The sequence below is a fragment of the Hypanus sabinus genome, chromosome 1, assembly GCF_030144855.1.
Source record: "Hypanus sabinus isolate sHypSab1 chromosome 1, sHypSab1.hap1, whole genome shotgun sequence".
Lineage (NCBI taxonomy): Eukaryota > Metazoa > Chordata > Chondrichthyes > Myliobatiformes > Dasyatidae > Hypanus > Hypanus sabinus.
Window position 1 is genome coordinate 91,076,185 of NC_082706.1, and position 21,985 is coordinate 91,098,169.

General features: G+C 42.7%; 1 protein-coding gene across 3 annotated transcripts in view; it reads left to right on the forward strand.

The window, feature by feature from the left end:
* Positions 1-12,967: 12,967 nt before the first annotated feature.
* LOC132395399 (grainyhead-like protein 2 homolog) overlaps positions 12,968-21,985 on the forward strand; it is a 155,554-nt gene continuing 146,536 nt past the window's right edge. For all 3 annotated transcript variants that reach the window (XM_059971922.1, XM_059971932.1, XM_059971942.1), the window contains exon 1: positions 12,968-13,263. In XM_059971922.1, coding sequence (XP_059827905.1) covers positions 13,244-13,263 — 20 coding nt within the window. In that variant the 5' untranslated portion in view covers positions 12,968-13,243. The remainder of the gene's footprint in view (positions 13,264-21,985) is intronic.

Below are 21,985 nucleotides of genomic sequence, written 5' to 3' on the forward strand. Positions count from 1 at the left end.
TGCGGCCTTCCTCTGCCCTCACTGCCGTTATGATGTGTCATCACCTTCCGCCAGCTCCACCGCTGAGGCCTTGATTGGATTGCTCTTTGTCTGGAACCTCACCACCATGGTGATCCCACCAAGAGCTAAACTCCAGACGGTGTTGCTCTCATAATCTCAGGTGCTCACAGGAATCTCCACCATGATAAGGTGATGATCCTCAGTGAAGGACCTCAGGGTAATATACTGAGTGATAACACATACGTACCTTGATAACAAACCTACTTTGACTTTGAAATATGGGGCACCGTTCTTTTAGTTTGCCTTTGGCCTCACCATGTCTGTGCAGGAATGGGAGAGCCATTAAAGTGATGAGAGCTGAAAGCTAAAGAGAGAGCTCAAATACTCTGCCAAATGGGCACCTCGTCTTCGCTTGGGTCTTGCTGACATGGAGGAGGCCATGTTGAGTGCAGTAGATGAGATGGATGAGGTGCTTGGGAATCTCTGCCTCATCTGAAATAGCGGTTTACATCCCATGATGGTGATGACAGCAGACCGATGGGGATAATGTTGCACCTACAATGGTTGTGGGGGAAGAGTACTCGAAGAGAGTGATCACCACAGAAAGCAGAAACATGGAGAGGGGTGTATAGTTGTTGTACTTGTAGTTTAATTTGCCTAGGTTTGCTTCTATTTTTAATATAATCACCTTTACATATGTAATTGTTCAATGAATTTTTCAGTAATAACAATTGCTTCTGTATTTTCTTCCGGAAATTTCTTAATTTTCAGTAGCAGTTGTCATGCTGCTTGAATCTGGCTATTTTATGTTAATTGTCATCACTGGAAATTTTTTAAAATCTCTGGTCCAAGTATGAGACGGACACAACTGTTTGCTTCCTTGGTCTTTCTTTGTTTTTGAAACACTTACTGAAATTGACAGCAGTAAGTTTCATCACGTCTGGATTGCAGAAGCATCAGGATCCGACGGAGGGGAAGAATGGGAAAGATATGATTTGGTTGTGGGATCCTATCATGGCGAGGATTGATATACTGGATGCAGAGGTTAGTGGTATGAAAGGCAAGGCCCATAGGAAGCCTATCTCCTATTGAAGGGTCTTAACGGAAAATGTTAACTGATTAATCCCCCTCCATGTCTGCCTGACCTGCTGAGTTCATCCAGCACTTTGTGAATGTTGCTGAAGACTTTCAGTATCTGCAGAATCTCCTGTGCTTAAGCCCTTCTCTGTTCCATCTGAAGGGATGGGGTGGAGGATGGTTGGTGAGAGCAAATGTCCTGGAAGTGGTAGAAAGCAGGTGGAGGGGAAACCATGTTTTATGCAAAATAACACATTTGACGATCACTGAAATGGAAAGCCGGGAATGAAATTTGGGAATAGATGTGGACAAGTCAGAAAATGAGAAGATGGTAAGGGAGGCAAATGCAATGCTAGCATTCACTACAAGAGGACCAGAACATAGGAGCAAAAATATGATGCTGAGGCTTTATAAGGCATTGGTCAGCCTGTGCTTGGAGTATTGCGAGCAGTTTTAGGCCTCTTACCTAAAAAACAGATGAGCTGGCATTGGAGGAGGTCCAGAGGAGTTTCACAAGAATGATCCAGGGAGTGAAATGATTAACTATGAGGAGTTTGACTGTTCTGTGTCTGTACTGTTTAGAGTTTAGAATGACATGGGATCTCATTGAAATACTGGAAGGCCTAGTTAGGGTGTGTGTAGGGAGGATATTTCCTATAGTGGGTGAGTTTAGGATCAGGGGGCACAGAATAGGACAACCTTTTAGAACAGAGATGAGAAAGAATTTCTTTAGCCACAGGGTGGTGAATCTGTGGAATTTATTGCCACGGATGGCTTTGGAGGCAAAGTGATTGAGTGTATTTAAAGCAGAGATTGATAGGTTCTAGGTTAGTCAATGTATCAAAGGTTACAGAGAGAAGGCAGGAGAATGGGATTGAGAGGGATAGTAAATCATCCATGACAGAACGGTGGAGCAAACTCAATGGGCCATGTGGCCTAATTCTGCTCCTATGTCTAATGATCTTAAAATGAAAGTGATATCGTCCTTACAAAGACACAGTGGGAGTTGGTGTGCTCACAGAAGGCACAGGTGGATAACTTGTCCCCTGAGATTGAAATGGTAAGATCCAGAAAAAGGACAGAAGTGTCAGAAATGGCCCAACTGAATTTGAGGGCATGGTGGAGGTCACAGCAAGGATGATAAAATTGATGGGTTGCACATCAGAAGGTAGCACCAATGTAGTCATGGATACTGTGGAGGAAGAGCTGGGGAGGGTGTCAGGGCAGAACTAGAACTGTTCCAAGCCGCTAACAACAAGGACATTTGTAGCCAGAACCCATGCAAAGTTTAGAGTTCATAGTTCAAAACAAGCTTATTCTCAAAATACTTGTATGTCATAATATAATCCCCTGAGATTCATTTTCTTGCAGGCATTTACAGGAAAATAAAGAAACACTAACAGAATTTATTAAAAACTATATATAACAAAGACTGACAAATAGCCAATGTGCAAAAGTAGACGAACTACAAATACCAAAGAAACAAGTAATAATAATATTAACAATAATTATAAATAATAGTTAAGTAGAAAAAGTAAATAAATAAATAAACTTGAAAACTTGAGTTGTAGATTCCTTGAACAGGAGTCCATAGGTCGTGTTCAGTGATCAGTTCAGTGCTGAGGTGAGTGAAGTTATCCTCATTGGTTTAGAAATTTGCTGGTTGTAGGGTAAGTGCTCACAGCTACACCTTAGTGGAAAATGGGAGGAGTTACAAGAGACATTATTGAAGGTAAGAACAAATCCTACCAGTGTTAGTGGAGGAGAATTGTTTGGTTCTTTATTCCAGAAAGAAGCAGAGACCCTGAAGATCCTCCTAGTGGGAGATGGCCACGTAACATCCACAGCAAAGACGAAAGACAGTTAGAGCCAGGAAATTGGAAGTTGTCAGATGGTGGAAGGCAATGACAACATTGAACGCTAGAGCACAGTACAGGCCCTTGGGCCCACAGTATTGTGCCGACCTTTTAACCTACTGTAAGATCAATCTAACTCTTCCCTCCTACACAGCCCTCCATCTGTCTATCATCCATGTGCCTATCTAAGAGTTTATCAAATACCCCCTAATGTATCCACCTCTACCATCACCCTTGGAAGTGCATTCCATGCACTCACCACTCTCCATGTAAAAAAAAAGCTCTGACATTCCCCCCTGTACTTTCTCCCAGTCACCTTAATATTATGCCCCCTTGTATTAGCTATTTCTGCCCTGGGGAAAAAAGTCTCTGTCTTCTTGATCCATGTCTCTTATCAGTTAGTACACCTCTATCAAATCACCTCTCATCCTTGTTTGTTCCTGAGCTCTCTCAACCTATCCTCATAAGATATGCTCTCCAAACCTGGCAGAATCCAGGCAAACCTCCTCTCACCTTTTCTAAAGCTTCCCCGTCCTTCCTATAATGAGATGACCGGAACTAATACTTCCTGCATTTGCCTTCTCATTGTCTGTGTGAAGGTGCTGCTCTTTTTTGCAAAATTCAGACACAAGAAAGCGTCCCGGATATCAGGGGAAAGGGAATGAACAAGAGCAGGCACGACGGAGTTGAGGTACCAAGAGATAGCTTCCGTAGGGAAAGAGCAGGCAGAAACAATGGATCTACGAGGACAGTCTTATTTGTGGAACTTATGTAAAAAAATAGAAACGTGAAGCGTGGGACTGATTGGAGGCCATGAAGGGAAGATCTGCAGGAACCTAACCGGCTGTGGATTCCTAACAAGTGTTAATGATTGGAGCAAATCACATTTAATCTAATTATGGAATTTCATTTTAAACATCTGTGTAGCTATTCTCACTTGCTGACCACATAAGGCACCTTAGGTTCCACACCACCAGGTTCAAGGACAGTCATTACCCTTCAACCATCAAGCTCCTGGACCAGTGTGGATAACTTCACAACACTGAACACAACCTCCTACCACCAAACACATCTCCAATGGGATCCTACCATCAAACATACCTTGACCTCTGCTTTCAGCAGGGATCACTCACTCTGTGATTCCCTTGTCCCCACTAATCTCCCTCCCGGCGCTTCACCCTGCAAACAACCTAAATGTTACACCTGCCCATTCACCTCCTGCCTCACCTCCATTCCAGGCCCCAAACCATCCTTCCAGGTGAGGCAACACCTCACTTGTGAATATGCCAGGGTCATCTGGTGTTCCAGAAGCATCCTCCTTGACATTGGTGGGACCTGTCATAAATTGGGGTCTGCTCCAAGAGGCACCTTCGCTCCATTCGCAAAAAGAAGAACTTCCCAATGGCCGAATATTATAATTCCCATTCCCGTTCCAAAATGTAGGTCTATGTTCTCCACTTGTGGCACTAGGCCATCGTCAGGGTGGAGGAGCAAGACCTTATACTCCATCTGGGTAGCCTGCAACCTGATGGGATGAATATTAATTTCCCTCCCACACCCCTCTACTTCTATCTGCCACTCTTACCCCTTCTCACCTGCCCATCATCTTCCCCTGGGTCCCCTCCTCCTTGCCTTTCTCCTGCAGTCCACTCTCCTCTTCCAACATTCCTTCATCTCCAGTCCTTTTCCCTTCCAATCCACCTGGCATCACCTATCACCTTCTAGCTAGTCCTCCTTCTCCTCCTACCTTTGTATTTTGGCAACTACCTCCTCCCTTCACAGTCCTGAAAAAGGGTCTTGGCCCAAAACATCGGCTGTTTATTCATTTCTATAGATGCTGCCTGACCTGCTGAACTCTTCCAGCATTTTGTGCGTCACGTCCTCAGTATTATTTATTTATTACTATTTGTTTCTCTTTTGTATTTGTAGTTTGTCTTCTTTTGCACGTCGGTTATTGTCCGTCATAATGCATAGTTTTTCATTGAGTCTATTGTATTTCCTTCTATCTATTGTGAATGCCTGCAAGAAAATGAATCTCAGGGTAGTATATGGTGACCTATACATACTTTGATAATAAATGTACTTTAAACATGAGCGTGTTTGCGATTTCAGTGCCAATTTAATGAAAATATATCCCCCAAATAACACGTCAGATTAATTTCAACTATAAATCACAAATTTTCCTGAGGTTTCAGTAAAGTGAATGTAAATGTGCTATTGTCTGACACTTGTGCACGGTTTAAATTTCTATTGTTGATCACTGGACCTAACTGGCTCTGAAACAGGAAACTCGTGTCAAATATAACAGCATATTTACATAACATATATTAAATAGAATAAATAGATCAAAATACTCCACATAATAGAACAAAGAATTAGGAACAGGTGCGGTTGAGTACCTTTTTTTAAACTAGAGTCTTTGAGAATGGAAGGATTTGGAAAGCAGTTAAGAGATTCATGCGATATATGCATATTCCTTTTGTACAGTAAACTTTCGTAGCTGATCTTTTGGAAAGCTACATTACTGAAATATTTGAGTAACACACACAAAATGCTGGAGGAATTCAGTTCAGGTAGCATCTATGGAGAGGATTAATCAGTCGATATTTTGGGCCGAGACTCTTCATCAAGACCAGAAAGGAGGAGGAGTACAAGCTGACAAGTGATTGGTGAAACTAGCTGAGGGGGAAAGTGGGGGAGATGGGATAAAGTGAGAAGCTGAGAGGTGATAGGGCTGAAGGAGAAGGGATCTCACAGGAGAGGAGAGTGGACCATGGGAGCAAGGGAGAGGATAGGCAAGTGAGGAGAAGGGATAAGTAGGAAGACAGAATGGGGAATGGAGAAGGAGAAAAGTGGGGAGGGGGAGAAATTTCTAGAAGTTAGAAATATCAGTGTTCATGCTGCCAGGTTGAGGCCACACCGACGGAATGAGGTGTGTTTCTCCAACCTGAGGGTGGTCTCAAAAAGGCCACGGACCAACATGTAGGATTGGAAATAGGAAATAGAATTCAAGCAGGTGGCCAGGAGAATCATAAACACACATTTGTTTGTGGCTTACTGGAATATTGTGTTGATACATGTGAATGGCTTTGCCCATGTTAACAGATATTAGTGTTTTCAATATGGTAAAGACAGTAAGTACCTTTTAAGTCTTCAATCTATTTTGCATTTATTTGACTATGGATAACGGAACTACATATTTTATGGGTATGTTTATAATCAAGCTACAGAGAATGTGAACTGTTCTTGCTTGTATTTCCATATTTCTTTAGTTACCGCCCTGCTCTTAAGAACAAGTTCTACGTAATGCAAACTATATGAAAACATCAGACACCTGTTCAATCTACTATATACACTCATGGGCCATTTTATTCAGTACACCTGCTCATTAATGCAAATATCTAATCAGCCAACAACGTGGCAGCCATTCAGTTAGTAAAAACATGCAGACGTGGTCGAGAGGTTCAGTTGTTGTTCAGGACGAATATCAGAATGCGGAAGAAATGTGATCTAAGTGACTTAGAATGCGGAATGGTTGTTGACGCCAGACAAGGCGGTTTGAGTACCTCTCCTGGGATTTTCACATTCAAACAGTCTCTAGAGCTTACAGAGAATGGTGAGAGAACAAAAGGAATCCAGTGAGCAGCAGTTCTGAGGGTGAAAACACCTTGTTAATGAGAGAGGTCAGAGGAGAATGGGGCAACGGTAACTCAAATAACCATGCATTGCAACAGTGGTGTGATGAAAAGCATTTCTGAATGCAAACCACGTCCAACTTTGAAATGGATGAGCTGCAGCAACAGAAGACCATGAACATACACTCAGTGGCCACTTTATTAGGTAAACGAGTTGGCCACTGAATATATATGACCTCGTAAAATGATATGCAGGATCAGTGACTGGCTACATAGGGAAGCTTCATTGAGAACATTAGCATGATTAAACAGTACACTGCCAGGGCAAACCGGAAACCATGGCTGACTGTAGAGGTCCGTGCACTACTTAGGGATTGGGATGCTGTCTCCAGGTCAGGGTATAGGACAACGCTAAGCTTAGCGAGAACTGCTCCCTCCTGTGCCACCTGGAAGGCAAAGTGTGAGTATGCACATGAAATCTACGGGCACCTCTGTGACACTCCGGCGACACGCGGCATTTGTATACAAACCGTAACCAACTACAAGTCCACGCTGTGCGTCACTGACAGTGACGCTTCCCTTCCTTTTAGGCTGAATGCTATTGACGATTTGACCAATTGAATGATGTGACATCGAAGATAGCCCCCTCTCTTCCGCAGGGACAGACACCCTGACTGGCCTCAGGTGCAGGGCTGGATGACATAGCTGTTCAAGTGTAGACTGTGCAGTCCAGCTTACAGAGGTCTCAGTTGACATCTTTAATATCTCTCTGAAACAGTCCACTGTCCCTGCAGGCTTCAAGGTAGCGACCATCATTTTGGTGCACAAGAGAGCAATGATAATTAAACGAAATGATTACCACCCAGTAGCACTGACTTCAACAATCATGAAGTACTTTGAGCAGCAAGTAACGGATCAGATAAAATCCCACCTTCCAGCTACGTTGGACGCTTTCCAGTTCACCAACTGCTCAAACCTGTCCACTGATGATGCCATAGCCCTGGCCCTCCGATCTGTCCTGTCCCACCTAGAAAAGAACGCCTCATTCACCAGGATGCTGTTTATTGACATAAGACCATAAGACATAGGAGCAGAATTAGGCCATTTGACCCATTGATCCAGTTTTCCTCTCAGCCCCAATCTCTTGCCTTCTCCTCAAATCCCTTCATGACCTGACCAGTCAAAAATCTGTCAACTTAAATATACATAAAGACTTTGCCTCAAAAGCTGCACAGAGCAAAGAATTCCACAGTTTCACCACTCTCTAGCGGGAGGGTAAACGGTCTTTGTTGGAACCAAACAGCTCTCACTGCAGCTGGATCATGGAGTTCTTGACGGAAAGACTCCAGAGTTGGCAGCAACATTTCAAGCTCCATCACGCTGAGCACTGGTGCCCACAGGGGCTGTGTGCTCGACTCACTGCTGTTTGGGTTGCTGACTCACGACTGCACTGTCAGATCCAGCTTAAACCGCATCATCAAGTTCGTTGATGCTACAACAATGGTTGGCCTCGGCGGCAACAATGACGACAGAGAGGAGGTCAAGGCTTGCTGTGTGAGAACAGCAATCTGAGTTTCAATGTGGAAAAGGCAAGAGATGATTGTGGATTTCAGAAAGGTGCAGTTTGACCACTGTCCATTGCACATCAATGGCTCTGCCACGGAGAGAGTGACGAGCACAAAGCTCCATGCTGTGCACATAATGGACGATTTAACCTGGACCCACAACACCTCCTCATTAGTCAAACAGGAGGAAACCTGCAAATGCTGGAAATTCAAGCAACACACACAAAATGCTGGTGGAACGCAGCAGGTCAGGCAGCATCTATGCTGCTCCATACGTATTGTGAGCGCACTTGGTCCATGGAATGTTGTTTCATTTGATTGCATATCTGTACAGTCAGATGACAATAAACTTGAAATCGATTGGTTGCTTTGGTGTTACAAAACAAATAATGGTCAATCTTTGCTGAATTCAAAGTGTTCCATTGCTTGTAACAAATATTAGTTGTTTTCTGCTTTTCCACCTCTGAGAAAGTGTGACCTGGGGAAAAAAAAAGAGGAAATGCTATAAACATCAAGATGGAACAACTTCTGAGAGGAACAGACAAGTTAACATTTTAGGTACAATCTCTCAGAAAAGCAGAACAAGTAGATGTTCTTCCTTTCAGATAAACAAGTCGCACCCTCAGCATCGGTGCGTTCATGTTCAAATATTGCCCAGATTCATATTTAATTATCACATGTACATTGAAACATATGGTGAAAAGCGTTGCTTGCATTAACAACCAACACAGCCTAAAGATGTGCTGGGGACAACCCGCAATTGTTATCACATGTTCCAGTGCCAACGTAGCGTGCCTACCACGCTTGACACAACAACACAGAACACAACAAAATAAAACTTACAAAATGACAATGCAACCAAAGCAAAACAAGTCCCGTTCTACCTCCTACCACCCACGTAAATACATGGTCCTCTAACCCCAGGCCAGGTCATCTTAGGTCGCCAGCCTTCAGTGGATTCATGGGTTTGCAGACATTGGCCTTTGACTTCCGCAGCAGAGTCGCAAACTCAAGGTTCCAGCCATTGGTTCTCAGCTCCTGATTGACCTTCAGGCTTAGATCTAGGGTGACAACGAATGAGGACCTGAGCATTGGACCTTGTACACTGGTCTTGCCCACCTGTGTACCTAGGAGGTCACCTGCCCTCATTCTTTTCCTCCTGCCTGCATGAACTCTGAACACGCTAATGACTTGGTGATCTGGGTGGGGGAGGCACCAGACCTCATTCTCGCTGGCCAGCTGGCTCGACATTGGACTGTGGGTGTCCTTTGTCACATGTCCATGTCGCTGGCCTTCGAACACATATCAGTGGCTTATACTCCAGCCGGCCCTAACTGCTACTTACTACTCTATTAATTACACTTTTTCTGGAAAAAGATCACTGTAATCAATAGCCTGTAACTTATCTTTTGGAGTTGAGCTTCAGAACCGCCTGCATCACCTAGCATTTTAGCGGTGAGAACTGAAGTCTCGAAGGTTCAGGACAGTTGCAATGTGGTGTGTATGGGGCCGGGGCCTGGGCCTGAGTGCGAGGAACATGTCAATGTATGGCTGTTGCTGGAGAGGACTTGGAGCCTATTCAAGGCAGCAGATCTGAGGTGAGGCAGAGTCGAGTTGGTAGGGCACAGGTCCAAGAACTAGGAACAAGCCAATGTTTGACGATTTAAGTGCCAGGCCAGATTGGAAAGGTCAGGTGAGGGCCAAATCGAGGCAGTGGGGCCCAGGCCCAAGAACATATCAAAGCAACAGGGCCCTGGTCTGAGAGCGATAAAATGACCTGATGTTCGGCAGATTTAAGCACCAGGCCAGATTGAAAAGGTCAGGGTGTCAGGGCTGGAGGTGAGGGATGGGCCAGTGTTCAGCTTGCTGCTTAGTGAGATTTACTCATCTCTGCACTGAACTGAGGCCATGGCCTGTAACCAACAGGCTCCTGGACCAGATGCAATGTTGACTGGCTTCATGGCTCTGAACTCAGTTTTGTTAACTTTAGTTCTGAGTGCTATTTCCTTGCTTTGTATTGTTTGGACGATTTGGGGATTTTTTTGCACATTAGGAGCTTGGCAGTCTTCTTCTTTAAATGGGTTCCATTTGGTTTCTTTGTTTTGCAGCTGCCTGTAGGGAGACAAATCTCCGGCTGTATACCTATGATAATAAATGGAATTTGAATTCTGAACTTTGAGTTCCCCAACATTCCTATCCAGAAACCCTAACCTGACCCCTAATTCCCCTCTCTGTCCTCAAAACATTTCTACTAATCTAAGAAAACTAAAAAAAACGTTTCAATATGCTGAAAAACCAAAGCATTTATTGTGGATTTCTACTGATATACTTCGACAATTATTTATAAATAATTGTCCAAAATCTATGTTGCAGAATCCTACTTTCCCTAGGCATATTCCAAATATTCCGATGGAATCTGTGCTTTTATCTTGATATCAAATTTTCCGATGATCACTTGCTGCTCTCCATTCTCAAGGCAAGTTCCATCACACTGACTCCACAGAGCCCTGGCATTACAGAAGTCATTAGAAATTCTAAATTCTTGATGAGTCTGATACTTGATCCTCACTCCCCCAGCTCACGTATATGTCACTGTATACTATCCTGAGATTCATTTTCTTGCAGGCATCCGCTATAGAAAAAAAGGCGATGCAATAGGATCAATAAAAAGCTACACACAGAGACTGATAAAATAACCAATGCGCAAAAGACGAGCTGAGCAAATACAAAAAAACCCCACAAATAACAGAGAAATAAGTGAGTTGTGGTGAGTTAAGTTATCCACACTGGTTCAGGATTCTAATGGTTGAAGGGTGATAACTGTTTCTGAACCTGGCGGTAAGCTGTCCCAAACACATCCTCTCTTCCTCTCTTTCCTCCCCACAAAAATATTACAAATCCTGCCACTTTGTGGAATCTGTCTTTGCCCTCTTTGTGGGGCATAGTCCATGATCAAGAACGGTTTCTTCAGCAAGATGCAGTACAATGGGACCTCAGGCTATTTTCCATATTCAAGAATCGACAATGCATGCCGACAGCTTATACAACAGCACAGAGTATCCTGACTGGTTGCACGGTGATCTGGTACGAAAACACCAAAATGTAGGGGATACAGCCCAGTCCATCACAGGGAAAGCCCTCTCCACCCCGGAGCACATCTACAGGAAAGCAGAAGCCATCATCAAGGACCACACCAAACAGACCATGCTCTCTCTATTCTCACTACTACCATCAGTCAGGAGGTATGGGAGCCTTAGGTCCAGGACCAGGAAGTTCTCACCCTACAACCACCAGGCTCCCGAATCAACGTGGACAACCTCACTCACCCCAACACTGAACACGCACTTCCAGGTCACTTCCTGACCTGAAAACAAGGTCAATTATTTCCTTTGCGGCACGGTAGAGTAGCGTTCAGTGTAAAACTACCACTGCCTCAGCAACCTGCGATCAATTTCCGATTGTCCCCGTGACCGTGTGGATTTCCTCCAGGTGCTCCTGTTCCACAGGTATACAGTTATGGTTAGAAAGTTGTGGCCATGCTACGTTGGTGCAGGAAGCCTGGTGACACATGAAGGTTGCCCCCAGCAGATCCTCAGACTGTGTTGGTTGTTGACGCAAATGGCATGTTTCACTGATGTACACGTGACAAATAAAGCTAATCTTTCATTTTTTTCTCTGCGTATTTAGACCTACAGTTGGACAAGTTTGTCATGTTTTGCACAGTGAATATGCCTGTATCTACACACAGCTCTAATCCTGACCTAGGTATACCTGTATGTATGAATCAACAATCATCACATCCTGATTTAAATTTAATTTTTATATTTGCAGCTAATTTTACAATGGATTTGTAGAAAATGAAGTAATAAAATTCAATAGATAACCAATCCCACATCTCAAGTCTCCAGGCAGCATCTCCACTAGTGTGTGTCAGAATGGTGAACAACAGGTAGTATTACTGGGAGTAATTGCTAACAGTAATCTAATCAAGTCATATTATAAAACGCCAAAGCAAACTACAGTGGTTTATAACTTGTCATTTGATTCCTGAGATTAGATTACTCCTTTGAAACTACTCCAGACTGTTGTTTTCTGAAAGTATGTGCTACAAACTACACGGAATAGTTTTGTTCACTTTTGTTTCCAGTCCAGCGCCAACAACAGGTGTCAGAGCAGATGCTGACTGTCAGTGTATCTCAGGCTAGTGACATATGGACTGAATAGTTAGGACTGCAATACTTCTAAACAAGAATTATTCTGAATGAAGGCTCCATAACTTTCCTATACGAAGATGCAGTCACATCTCCCTTCTACGTCGACTGTTGAGATCATCCGTTTCCTCCGTCAGTCAATACTTCTCCTTTATTTTACCCTAGCATTTCACAGCTCCCCTCCGTCTTCCGGACGCGCATGAAGCGCAGGGTTCACATCTGCCCGCGTTTCCCCTCCCCACGGTAGTTCCGCGCACTCGCTCAGGTGCAGTATCTGTGGCTCTCAGTGTGTGTGTGTGTGTGTGTGTGTGTGTGTGTGTGTGTGTGTGTGTGTGTGTGTGTGTGTGTGTGTGTGTGTGTGTGTGTGTGTGTGTGTGTGAGAGAGAGAGAGAGAGAGAGTTAGATAGGCGGATCAACACACCTTCCGTCCACTCACTTACCTGCTTTCGACGGCGAGTGCCGCCCACTGGAACCTGTAAGCGCCCAGTTCGCAAAAACGCAACTCCCTCAGCCTCCTGCGAGCGCCTCATCCAGTTGAAACCTGCATTTTCACACCTTAAAAAAAATCACTTTATTTCCCTTGGTTAACCCCCCCCCCCCAGTCTTTACTACTGTTCCCGCCTACTCACAGTCTGACCATTGTACACCTGAGGGCTGGGATGGTGGTGGCGTGGGGGGGGGGGGGGTAGTGCTGATTTTTATCTCCCTCCCTGCCGTGCGGTCCCGCAAATCTCATGCAAGTCCAGGTAAATCGAGGGGCTGTCCTTAACGCACCGGTTCTGCAGAGAGCGCAAAAGAGGAATTACCTGTAGTCCGGGTTCTGTAGTTAGACCACACCGCACCGACTTGAAAGTCCAGTTCGGCAAGAAGAGAAGCCCAGGATAAAGCTGAAGAGAAATATGTCACAGGAGACGGACAAGTAAGTGAACCTACTGGTTCTGACGGTCTTTATCCACTGCTCTATCTTTTAATGGTCTCTTTCTCTTTCTCCCCCACCCCCAACTCGACAAACCGGTGCCTTTATCCACATATCTCAGCCTGCCTACTTTTGCAAACCATAATTTTTCTTTATTAGTACAGATTTATCTCTTTTTTAAAGTTATTAGTGGGAACTATATGCTGCTGTGGAATTTTGTGTTTTTGGCACCACGACAACATAGCTCTTTAATCGGCCATTTTCTGAAAAGTTCCCGGGGGGGGGGCTTCAACTTCCAAAAACAAGTGAACTTTGTTTTGGATTGAAGACACCTCCCTTCCCCCTCGCCCTGCTGTTGGAGGAGGAGGGTGGTCTGTGATCTAACGCTGGGCTGGCTGGGGCCCCGGTGCGTTCGGATCTCACCTTCCTCAGGCGGGTCTGTCGCACCTAAAATCCCCCTCACTCGGCGCACACACGGGCCAGACCCACGGGCGACCAGTCGCACCCCCGCTGTCCGCTGCGATTGAAAGCCCGCCCGATTGGGCATTTGTGGGCGGTTAGGGTGGGGGAGGAAATGGGGAACATTCTCCCCCTCCCCTCTTCCTCCAATGTAAATTCTGGCAGCTTAACTCACTTAAGCATGAGAAGCAGAGGGCAACTCCTGTGGAAATAATCAAAAGCCCCCTATTTTATTTCTAAATACGCAACTCCCACACACCACCTCAGACAAAAGAAAACTCTTCACGGTCCCTGGCGTCTTTCGACCTGACGGGACAACTACTATCCAGGTCCTTCGGTGCTCAACATCAACATTCAGCCGGTCACGAAGAATTTACTGCAGACGCAAGCACCATCGACGGTTGACAATACCACACTGTTTATTTCATTACTGTTTAGAAGGACATACTTTTGGATTTCCACTTTAAAAAAAAAACTGGGCAAAATCCTTTTATGATTCCCAGCTCCTCAAAGCCACCAGTGGGTGGACAAACTTGTAAGAATCTGGCTGGAAGGCTTGTTCTTCTGAAGTGAAGCCCCGCTTCGGTCAAAACGCCGGCAGGAGCACTTCTTGTCACGTTTGAAGAGTTGTTTCTTCCTCTTGCAGAGGCATTTGTTTTGGAGGGGGAGAGTGGGTGGTGCTTTTGCGAGTTATTATTTTGATTTGTTATCCACTTTTTAAAACCAATGATCGTAGAATCTACTTTGCGAGTTTGAAGGAGCGACAACAATTGCACCAATAATGGAGGATATGGATAAAAAAACAATCCCGTGTAAGGTTGACCGTTTCGACGCATCACCTCAACCATGTAGCAATATCTGGAAATGTAGCAGACTGCATTGCAAGTAGCCCTGATTGCTCTCCACAGAAGCTGTCTGACTTGATGACTATTTTCACCTCTCATTTTTTTAATGCCTCAGAAGTTGCATAATTTTAACAAGAATCCATAAAGTACTACTAATGCAGAAAATATTCAAGTTAAAAAAAATTACAATGGTGGATATGTTCAGCAGTCACCTCTGAAGTGAGAAATGGATTTAATTTTTCAGGAGAAGATTTGGAATGGATATTAAGATTCCTGAGAAGTATGTCCAAAACTTTATATTTGTTATTTGTTTTAGCGATGGTGAAAATAGAGATCCCAAATCCCCAAAAGAATTTGCTGATTATAAAATGACATAAACCTGAAACAAAAGCTCCCACCACAGATGCTGCCAAATCTTTGAGTATTTCCAGCATGACTTGTTTGTATAATACTGAATCAATTACAGATTAGACCTAAAGAATCGAGATTGAAACCTGTCAGATATCAAAAGGCCTAGATAGAGTGGACATGGAGATGGTTCCTTTAGCTGGGGAGTCCAGGACCAGGGGGCACAGATTCAGAATAGAAGGGCAGCTCTCCTTTAGAACAGAGGTGAGGAGGAATATCTCTAGGGTGATGAATCTATGGAATTCATTGCAACAGATGGCTGTGGAGGCCAAGTCATTGGGTATATTTAAAGTGGTGGCTGATAGCTTCATGATTAGTAAGGGCATAAAAGGGATTGGGAGAAGGGGAATGGGGCTGAGAAGTATAATAAATCAGCCTTGACAGAATGGTGGAGAAGATTTGATGGGCAGAATGGCCTAATTCTACTCCTTTGTCTTATAAAGGGACACTATGGGCCAGAAAGCAGATTAAAATTAGGGGGGGGGGGAATCAATAAATTGCACCTTATTTAGATAGTCACTTAAACAAAGAGCATTTATGCAGGTCAGTAAGGTAGCTCTTATGAGCCTTAATGTCCATTCCAAACTTTTGACCAAAAGCATAATTGAAACAATTGGATTGAAGTAGGATTTCCAATGCTTGTTTGCTGGGAATCCCTCCCTATAATTTTCTCCAATTACCGTAAAATTATGTCCCCTCATTGCTGTCCTGGGAAAGTATCTAACCATTCAATGTATGCCTCTTATCATCTTGTACACTTCTATCAAGTCACTTTTTATCCTCCTTTGATCCAAAGAAGAAAGTCCTAACTTGCTCAATCTAGCCTCATATGACATGCTGACAAAATCCAGGCAACATCCTGGTAAGTCTCATCTGCACCCTCTCAAGCTTCTGCATCTCTTCCATAATGAGGTGATTAGAACTGAACACAATATTCCAAGTGTGATCTAACCAGGGTTTTATAGATTTGCAACATTACCTCGTGACTCTTGGACTCAGTCCTTCAACTAATGAAGGCCAAAGCACCTTACCAACTTTATCTACTTCTGCAGCAACTTTGAGGGAACTGTGGATGTGATGGGGTTGGTACTTATGGGAGGGGATCAGTTGTGATTGACAGAGGATTCTCTTGATTGAATCATTGCAGTCATCTGTAATGTCGGCACAAAATTGAAAAGGGTGATGAATACAGGACTGAAAGTGTAATATTTTAATGCACACAGTATATGGAATAAGGTAGATGATCTTGTAGTTAGAGATTGACAGGTATGACATTGACGCATGACTTAAAGAAGAAATTGGGAGTTTAACATCCAAGGATACTCATTGCATAAAAAGGATAGGCAGGTAGCCAAACCAGTTGGGATGGATCAGTTGGTTTAAAAAAAATGAAATCAAATCCTTAGAAAGCAGTGACAAAGGATCAGCAGATGTAGAATTCTTGGGGTTAGAGTTGAGAAATTGCAAGGGTAAAAAGATCCTGATGAGAGTTGTATACAGGGCCCTAAACAGTAGCCAGGATGTGGGATATAAATTTCAATGGGAGGTAGAAAGGGCATGTATAAAGGGCAATGTTACGATAGTCATAGGGGTTTTCAATCGTCAGGTAGGTTGGTAAAATCAGGTTGGTACTGGATCCCAAGAAAGGGAATGTGTAGAATGCCAGTGAGATGGCTTTTTAGTGCAGCTTGTGGTTGAGCCCACTAGGGGAAAGGCTGTTTTGGATTAGGTGTTGTGTAAAGAACTAGATCTGATTATGGAGTTTAAGGTGAAGGAACCTTAGGAAGTAGTGAACTTAATATGATAGAATTCATCCTGCAGTTTGAGAGGGAGAAGATAAAGTCAGATGTACCAGTATTACAGTAGCATGAGAGAGGAGATGTCCAAAGCTGATTGGAAGTAGACACTAACAAAGATGATGGTAGATCAGCAATGGCTGGAGTTTCTGGGGGCAATTCAGAAGGCGCAGGATAGATACATCCCAAATATGAAGGAGTACTCCAAAAGGGAGAATGAGGCAATTGTGGGTGATAAGGAAGGTTAAAGATAGCATAAAAGCAAAGGAGTGGGCATATAAAATAGCAAAATTTAGTGGGGAGATAGAGGATTGGGAAGCTTTTAAAAACCAACAGAAGGCAAGCAAAAAAACCATAAGAAGAGAAAAGATGAAATATGAAAGTAAGCTAGCCAATATATCAAAGAACATATGAAAAGTTTTAGATATATGAAGAGTAAAAGAGATGAGAGTATATTGGACTGCTGGAAAATGACATGGGGGAGGTAGTAATAGGGGACAAAGAAATGGCAGATGAACTGAATATATATTTTGTGTCATTCTTCACTGTAGAAGACACTATCAGTATGCCAGAAGTTCAGGACTAATGGGGTAGAAGTGAGTATAGTTGTAATTAGTAAGGAGAAGATGCATGGGAAGCTGAAAGGTCTGAAGATGGATAAGTTTCCTGGACCAGATAGACCACACCTCAGGGTTCTGAAAGAGGTGGCTGAAGAGATTGTCAAGGAATTAGTGATGATCTTTCAAGAATCACTGGCTTCTGCAATAGTTCTGGAGGACTAGAAAATTCCAAGTGTCATTCCATTCTTTAAGAAGGGAGGTAGGCATAAGAAAGGAAATTATAGGCCAGTTAGCCTGACTTCAGTGGTTGGGAAGATGTTTGAGTCCATTATAAGGGATAAGGTTTTGGGGTACTTAGACGCACATGATAAAATAGGCCAAGGTCAGCATGGTTTCCTTAAGGGGAAATCTTGTCTGACAAAACAGTTGGAATTCTTTGAGGAAATAACAGGCCGGACAGACAAAGGATAGTCAGTGGATGCACTGTACTCGTATTTTCAGAAGACCTTGACACAGTGTCGCACATGAGACTGCTTAGCAAGATAAGAACCCATGGTATTACAGGAAAGATGTTCTATGACCCAGAAATGGTCATCATCATCCATGAATGAAACTGAATTTTTCCTGTTGCCACCATTGTCCTTCCCCACATGGTCACTATCCCAAATCCTCAGCTCCAATTAGTCTATATCTGAGTCCTCTATGAATAGGTTGCTTATCCAGAGTAGACAAAGATTATCAGTATTGAAATAGCAGATAATATACACAACAGTGGTCACTTCATTACATGCACCTGTACACCTTGTTAATGCAAATATCTAATTGGACAATCATACAGCAGCAACTCAATGCATTAATGTATGCAGATATAGTCAAAAGGTTTAGACCAAACATCAGAATGGGGAAGAAATGTGATATGCATGACTTTGACCATGGAATAATTGTTGGTGCCAGGTGCGGTGGTTTGATTACTTCAGAAATTACTGATCTCCTGGGGTTTTCATGCAGAATGGTGCAAAAAACAAAAGCGTCCAGTGAGTGGCAGATCTGTGGGCAAAAATGCCGTGTTAATGAGAGAGGTCGGAGGAGAATAGGCAGACTGGTTCAAGCTGACAGAAAAGCACCAGTAACACAAGTAACCACACATTGCCTCAGTGGTGTACAGAAGAAAATCTCTGAAAATCTCTGCACAGCACCTCAAACCTTATAGTGCCGCAGAAGACCACACCGGGTTCCACTCTATTAAATAAAGTGACCGCTGAGAGTACATTCAGAAGGGGAAGTTTGTGAATGATTATCCCTTTCCTTTTCAGAAGTAGATAATGGAAAATCCTAGAGATTGGAAAGAAAACTACTGCAATCGCTGGAAATCAGGAACAAAGATAGGATACTCAGTTGCTCAGACAGCGTCCTTGGGGAAGAGAGATAATGTTTTAGGTCTATCAAAGAACTGCAATTGTATTTATTATTTTTAATAGCAAGGTTGAATCCATTTGTACATACATTTCCATAAATCATTTCATTTGATACATCAGCTCAAGGGCAGCAAGGTGGCATAGTGGCTAGTAGAACACTATTGGAGTGCGAGCAACCTAGGTTCAATTCCTGCTGCTGCCTGTAAGGAGCTTGTATATTCTCCCCAGAGTTTCCTCCGGAAGCTCTGGTTTCCTCCCATATTCCAAAGACGTACAGGTTAGTAGCTTAACTGCTCACATGGGTGTAATTGGGCGGCATAGGTTCATTGGGCTGGAAGCACCTGTTACCGTGATGTATCTCTAAATAAAAAGTAAATACCACAGGTGATTCAGGGTTAAACTTGATCACTGATAGAAAATGAAGAAGTTCTGTTTGGCTGAAGAGGAGTGGAAGACTTTAATTAATTCATTTAGAAATTAAATGAAAACAGGTCAAATTCTCAGATAAATTGGGAGGGTCAATTATATCAAGGAAAGTAGTTCAGAACTACTGAATCAAAACTGGGAGAGGAGTGGTGAATGAATTTAATATAGTTAATTGTAACATAGTGTATATGGGCACTTAATAATGATGTGTTAACATCTATGTATTAAGAGAATTAGGAACTTTAGTTGTCTGAGTATAGAAAATGTTCAGATAGAGAGGAGTGCCAGTCAACAAAGCTTAAAAAAGTAACTTGATCTCCCTAACCAGAAGAGTTGAATACTTTATCATCTCCGAAGCAAATATGTCTTGAATGCAATGTTTAAATTTGGTTCTAAAGACACAAAGTGTAGAAGGGCCACAAGGCCTGACCAATGAATAAAAAGGAAAACATTGTCAGTAAATGTTACCATACACTACCCTATGGTTCATTTTCTCACGGGCATTCATTGTAGATATAGTAGAATCAATGAAAAGCATACAAAGATGAACAAACAACCAGAGTGCAACAGACAACAAATTGTGCAAATGCAAAAAGAAAAAAAAAGAATAATAGTAATAAATAAGTAATATTGAGAACATGGGTTGTAGAGTTCTTGAAAGTAAGTCTGTAAGTTGTGGAATAAGTTCAGAGTTGAGATGAGTGATGGTTGAAGAGTTGGGGAAACTCGTAGTTGTTGTGTATTTAATATTTCAATGATATTTGAGCAATATTATAAATATATTAAACACAAAGTACGCTGCAGATGCTGTGGTCAGAGCAACACGTACAAACAAGCTGGAGGAACTCAGCAGGTGGGGCAGCATCCGTGGAAACGAGCAGTCAACGTTTCGGGCATGAAAACATTATAAATATATTGTTTGATTAAGCATTCTTTGTTTAAGTAATTCATTATGGGTTATATGTAAAAGTACATGAATGGCATACGTCATCATGCCACCATGTCATACAAGTGCACCTCACTTAAGGTAAAAATGAAACTAGACACATTATTCCTGACTCTGTTTCCGCTTTTAATTAGCTTCTACATTTTGGAGTTAAAAACATAACAGCAGTGTAGTGATGGAAGGATGTAAAGGGAGATCCTTGAGTCGGTTTAATGGATGCAATCAGAGAAACTATAAATTTGCAGGGTTGGCTTATCCATTTGATTTTAAATTTCGATAAATGGGGGAATGAAATATTGCTCTATTCTAGTACAAAAATAAAGTTGTCATTGACTTTAGGAGATCATGATAGTTTCATTGTGGATTACGTTCCAAATTCAATATTGTAACTGAAATCCTTGGATTTGTTTACAAAACATTTGAGAGCTATAATGAATTTAGAGTGATTTCTCAATAGTTGCATTATGATTTTTTTTATTATTGACCATCCTTATCATAATCATACTATGAAACAATATTCTTTGGTTGAGTTCAGGACTTTAGCCAAATGTTCTTCGATCTCCAGGAGTCCTTTTCTGTTTGTAACAGAATGACAACTGAGACATTTTTTCTACTTCCTGTCCAAGGGCTTTATTGAAGTATGTTCCCATGGGTGTTAGCTGCATGGAGTTAAGCCCTAGTCCGTAGAACTGAATCTGGCTAAGTTTATCAATCTGCTAGGGCCCTCTATTAAATAGCTAGTTTAAAGGTTTAGCACAAAACTAAATTGTACAGACCCAGAATGTGACCTGTGCCAATGTAGATGATCTCAATTGGAGTCTGGTCAAGGTGTTGCATCAAACTTCCATAAGTTAATGTGGAATTTGGCCTCAAATGCTTCTTATCTAATGATAGGGGAGTGCGCAGGAATTTAAATTAGATACTTTTGAAGAAGAATGTTAAATCTCTCTGCATGCACTTTGTACATTTGTAATGTGGTCAGAGACTGTGGCAGGGTGGAATTGTATGCCCCAGGAGGATGGAAAAGGGGCTTGTTTTTTTGCTGCTGTTGTTTTATTTAAACATTTAAGTTTGCTGAGATCACCACTGTCGTCAGCCGAATCAAAGGTGGCAACAGATCAGTATATTTGTCTGAATGGTGCCACAACATTTCACTCAATGTTAGCAAAACCAAACAGCAGGAGGAAACCAGAGGTGCAAGAGCCAGTCCTCATCAGGGGATCAGAGGTGGAGAGAGTTAGAAACATTAAAATCCTCAGTGTGGTGGTGAGTATACTGACTGGTTGTATCATAGCCTGGCATGGAACAAAGAAGCCTGCAAAAAAAGTAGTGGATACGGCCCAGTCCATCTCAGGTAAAGCCCTTCCTACCACTGAATCCCTTTGCAAGAAAATAGCATGTAACATTATGGACTGCCACCATCCAGGCCAAGCTCTCTTCTCATTGCTGCCATCAGGAAGGAGGTACTGGAGCTTCAAGTCCAACACCACCAGGTTCAGGAACAGTTAGTTCCCCTCAACCATCAGGTTCCTGAACCCAGAGGGAATAACTTCACTCGCTCCAAGAATGAGAACTGTTGAATCTATGGACTCACTTTCAAGGACTATACGCAACATGTGTGTATTCTCCATATTTATTGCTCATTTAATGTATTTTTCTTTTCTTTTTGTATTTGCACACTTTGTGGTCTTTTGCATATTAATTGTTTGTCTGTCACTGTCGTCTGATGTTTCTCATTGATTCTATTGTATTTCTTTCTATTTACTTAAGAATGCCCACAAGAAAATGAATCTCAGGGTAGGGTATGGTGACATAATTGTACATTGTTAACGAAATTACTTACAACTTTGAACTTTTGTTGTTAATACAA